Raw genomic sequence first — 5,156 nt, 5'->3', positions numbered from 1 at the left:
ATATATATATATATATATATATATAGGCTCCCATGCTGGTGGCATATAAAAAGCACTATTTGAACGTGGCCGATGCTTGTGCCCCCTGACTGGCTCCTGTGCCAGTGACATGTAAAAAGCACCCACTACTCTTTTGGAATGGTTGGCGTTAGGAAAGGCATCCAGCTGTAGAAACCTTGCCAGATCAGATTGGAGCCTGGTGCAACCACTGGCTCTCCAGACTTCAGTCAAATCGTCCAACCCATGCCAGCATGGAAAACAGACGTTAAACGATGATGATGATGACAATGATATATATATATATATACATATATAGATATAGTCATAGACTGGTAATCCAGTTTCGCCTCCAATTCAGTTCAGGTACGTGATGTTGATAAGCCACAAAAATGGTGAAACATTGATGGCCATCACTCCTGAAAGGGACTCTGGGTGAGTTGTCTCACCTATCTGTGACTTTTAGGTGCTTTAACACTCAAACTGCAGCCTTCTGGTGAACAAGCAGAGCTCATTATATATGTTCGGTAATGTGTGTGTGTGTCCTGTCAGCACTTGACAACTGGTGTTGGTGTGTTTACATCCTCATAGCTTAGTGGTTTGGCAAAAATGACTTAAGTACCACTCTTAAGAAAACTAAGTACTGGGGTTGTTTTCATTCAGTTAAAAGTCTTTCAAGGCTGTGCCCCAGCATGGCCACAGTCCAATGACCGGAAAAAAGTAAAAGATGTCTAAGTGAAGAACTGACCAACCAATAGACAGTAATTGGTTTCATTTGTAACGAGTTTCGTTAAGTTCTCTCTTCTCATCACTCACTTTCTCACCACTTCACAAACGGTGGGGGTGGGGCGAGGCGTGTGTCCTTGTTTGGACCATTTCAAGCAGTACTCTTTTATTCTTTTGTCTGCGGCCATGCTGCAGCACCACTGTTAGTTGAACAAATCGGCCCCCAGGACTTATTCTTTGTAAGCCTAGTACTTATTCTATCTTTTTCTTTAGCTGAACCACTAAGTTACAGGGACGTAAACACGCTAACGCTGGTTGTCAAGTGATGGTGGGGGACAGCACCAACACACACACACACACACATACGACGGGCTTCTTTCAGTTTCCGTCAACCAAATCCACTTACAAGGCTTTGGGTGGCCCGAGGCTATAGTAGAAGACACTTGCCCAAGGTACCACGCAGTGGGACTGAATCCGGAACCATGTGGTTAGGAAGCAAGCTTCTTACCACACAGCCACTCCTGCACCTATGTGGATTTAGTGCAAATTAGGTAAACTGGCTGGGGGCATGAGAGATTGGATTGCAAGTATTTCATTGCTTTTTACAGCTCTCACTTCACAGTTATCAGGATTAAATATCAGATGTTTGGAAGATAACTGTGAAAGACTGGTGCTTTGTCTAGAAATAGATATCTCTTGATTACTTGATTCTAAAGAAACTGAAATTGTACACCCTGTCCACCCTGTGCAGTCTTTCACTCCAAATTTTTATGTGAATGTAAAGCTAAGAATGTATATATTTAGATTCATCATCATCATCATTCAACATCTGTTTTCCATGCTGGCATGGGTTGGAATGATTCAATAGGAGTTGGCAAGGCCAGGAGCTGCACCAGGCTACATTGTCTGTTTAAGCATGGTTTCTACAGCTGGACGCCCTTCCTAGTGCCAACCATTTTACAGAGTTTACTGGGTGCTTTTTATGTGGCACCAGCACCAGTGAGGTCACCATTTAACTTGGTAAGGCGAGAAAAGTTTCTCAACTGAGACGGTTGGGAGTCGTATCGAGGGTATGTAGTTTTATGCCAGTTGAGAGATTTAAAATGTAGAAGGGACAGATCCAGGTGTCTTGCTGTAGATACATGGATGTGTGCGTGTGTGCGTGTCATTGAATGCTCGAAATGAGGAGTAGATAGACAGCCGACAACTGACAAAGGGTCCTTTCTCTGTGTTTACTTGTCCTGTTCTCCATTTCTTCCTTCACATACCATACCAGCACAGTCATCTCTCTTGCACACATTTGATGCCTCTAATGCCCAGCTTTTCTCTCGAGACACTTACACTCTGTCAAACTTGCACACTGACATTGCACATCCAGCAAACCATACTGGTTTCATTTCTTTCAAGACTACGCATGTCTTCGGCTGTCACAGCCCATGTTTCACTGCCATGTAGCATAGCTGTTCGCACACAGGCATCATACACTGTCTTTCACTCTGAGAGAGATGCCCACACAACACTGGTTGTCAAGCAGTTTAGAGGGACAAACATAGTCTCACACACACACACACACATCATCATCATCATTATCGTTTAACGTCTGTTTTCCATGCTGGCATGGGTTGGACGGTTTGACTGAGGACTGGTGAGCCAGAGGCTGCACCAGGCTCCAATCTGATCTGGCAAAGTTTCTACAGCTGGATGCCCTTCCTAACACCAACCACTCTGAGAGTGTAGTGGGTGCTTTTTACATGCCACTGGCACAGGAGCCAGCGAGGTGGGCCTGGCATCTGCCATGTTTGGATGGTGCTTTTTACGTGCCACTGGCATGGGAGCCAGTAAGGGAGCACTGGCCACAGCTACGATATTGGTTTTACTTGACTCAACAAGTCTTTTCAAGCATATATCTCTTGACGCATCAGGGGTATTGTTAACAGGGCCAGACATGCATGGCTGCAATCTCACTTTAGTTGCCGGGTCTTCTCAACCACAGCATGTCTCCAAAGGTCCTGGTCTCCCGTCATTAACTCTGTGAGGCCCATTGTTCGAAGGTCACGCTTCACCACCTCATCCCATGTTTTCCTGAGTCTACCTCCTCCACAGGTTCCTTCTACAGTTAGGGAGTGGCACTTCCTCACATAGCTGTCTTTATTCATATGTAACACATGGCCATACCAGTGCAGACACCTCTCTTGTACACCACATTTGATGCTTCTTATGCCCAACTTTTCTCTCAGGGCGCTTACACTCTGTCGTGTATGCACACTGACATTACACATCCAGTAAAGCACACTGGCTTCATTTCTTTCAAGCCTCTGCATGTCCTCAGCATTCATGGCCCATGTTCCACTGCCATGTAGCATGGCAGTTTGCACACATGCATCATACAGTCTACCTTTCATCCTGAGCGAGAGGCCCTGTGTATGTATATAAATATACACAAATACACAACAAGTTTCTGTCAGTTTCCGTTTACCAAATCCACTCAGAAGGCTTTTGTTGGCCTGTCGCTATGAGAGAAGACACTTGCCCAAGGTATCATGCATTGGGACTGAACCTGGAAGCATGTGGTTGAGAAGCAGGTGGTTCTTAGCACTCAGGCAGGTCTGTGCCTAGCCACACCTAAGTCTTTGTGGAAGATTTTGCTTTTAACTTGTTAGCAACCATGGATTAAGAACCAGGTTTTGTTTTCATAGCTGTCTGCCCTTCCTCCTCCCATTAACCACTTGATGCTTCTATGGAATTAGTTCATTTGCCTTTCTCAAGTCAAGCAGAGTTACATACCTTTTTATAGAACATCACACAATGACTAATGACTTGGTAAAGTTACAATTCCTAAGCAATATCAGTCAAGTAATCCAACACTTGAAATCTCCCACTTATTGTGTATCTTTATTATTTCTTTGGTTGAAAAATGTCTCTTATCTTTGAAAAATTGAAGGAAAAAAACAACAAAACAAACTCAAGTGATATTAATAGGTTTTTATTTATTTATTTTTACTAAATGTCTTGTTTTCTTAGATTTGAACAGGTCCATAATATTTTGTTCCTTCTTTTTGCTAATTTTGCAGTTGGTGTTGACGACAACGGTGGAGAGGCTGATTCTCAAGAGGCTGCTTCTCGTAGCAATTCCTCTAACATTTCCAATATTGATCACGAGGACCTTCAATTGCAGGCCATGGAGAGCGATGAGAGTTTGTGATAGTGGCTGACTAGTGTTGGTGGTTGGTTTGGCAGTTAGTGATGTGGTGTATGTATGCCTGTATGTACAAGGGGGGGGGGTTGGATGCTGGTGGCGGTGGCACTGGAGCAGGAAGCAGAAGGAAGATCACAGATGGTGACAACAACAACAACAACACATGGTCTGCTTTGTTATTAACCAAATGGAAAGATAGCAAGATGATCAATCAACCAAACCAGATGGACACAAGCTTTTTGTTTTGTTTTTTTTTTGTGACTCTTTCTCTCTTCTCTCTCCTCCTCCTCCTCCTCCAAACTGTCAGAGACAGATAAACATTTCCAAATGACAGCTGATATTCAGCTTCTTGTATTGTTAGCTGAAAACTAAACAGAAATTCCAAGTAAAAAAAATATTACAAAAAAAAATAAAAGAAAAAAATAAAAGCACACACACACCCACACATAAACACTCTCATACAAACAAATTGTAACACCTCCTCCACAAATATTAAAATTAAAAAAAAAAAAACTTTCAGGAAAAAAACAAAACCTCCCAAAAAGAACTGAAGACGAAATATCTGCTAGGCAAATTGGTATTAGTAGATATATGTGTCCAAGAATTCTGACTTTTCCTTTTATTGTTTATTACCATAACTTCTCTCAGCCTTGTTGTTTCTACAACAACAATTGCTTTGACAGCTCAAAGGAAATAATAAATATATATAAAATAACTGATCCTTCTCTCTTTCTTTACCTCTCTCCCTCTCTCTCTCTCCTTCATGTTCACGTTTCTCACTCTCTCCCTTCTCTTCTCCCTCATCGACCACTTTTATTTCCAGTGTTTTTATTGATGTAAATATTAAAACAAAACAGATGAGAAATTTGGAATGTTGTGGGTGAAGTATTTGTCTCCGATAAAGTCTTATTACTTCTTAGTGATTTTAGTAAAGCTATTTTTAAACTTAGGACTTTGTGGTCAAAATACCTGATTAATTGTCTTGCAAGGTGACTCTGCCAGTGCAGGTACCACTTAAAAAGCATCCAGTCCACATTATAAAGTGGTTGGCATTTGGAAGGGCATCCAGCTGTAAAAACATTGCCAAACCTGACCTCACCTGTGCTAGTGCCACGTAACAAGCACTAAGTCCACTCTGCTGAGTGGTTGGTGTTAGGAAGGGCATCCAGCTGTAAAAACCCTGCCAAAACAGTCACAGAAGTCTGGTGCAGGCCGGCTCCTGTCAAACTGTCCAACC

The 5,156-nt window shown here is 42.5% G+C and overlaps 1 protein-coding gene across 1 annotated transcript in view; it reads left to right on the top strand.

Moving 5' to 3' along the window:
• Positions 1-4,634, top strand: part of LOC106884236 (cell division cycle protein 27 homolog) — a 50,304-nt gene extending 45,670 nt beyond the window's left edge. Inside the window, exon 19 of the mRNA XM_052965945.1 lies at positions 3,795-4,634. Within this exon, the coding sequence (XP_052821905.1) occupies positions 3,795-3,925 (131 nt within the window). The 3' untranslated portion in view covers positions 3,926-4,634. The remainder of the gene's footprint in view (positions 1-3,794) is intronic.
• The last annotated feature ends 522 nt before the right edge of the window (positions 4,635-5,156 follow it).

The sequence above is a fragment of the Octopus bimaculoides genome, chromosome 2 (genome assembly GCF_001194135.2).
Source record: "Octopus bimaculoides isolate UCB-OBI-ISO-001 chromosome 2, ASM119413v2, whole genome shotgun sequence".
NCBI classification, from domain to species: domain Eukaryota; kingdom Metazoa; phylum Mollusca; class Cephalopoda; order Octopoda; family Octopodidae; genus Octopus; species Octopus bimaculoides.
Note: the sequence above shows the minus strand (reverse complement) of the source record. Positions and strands in the feature narration are given on the sequence as shown.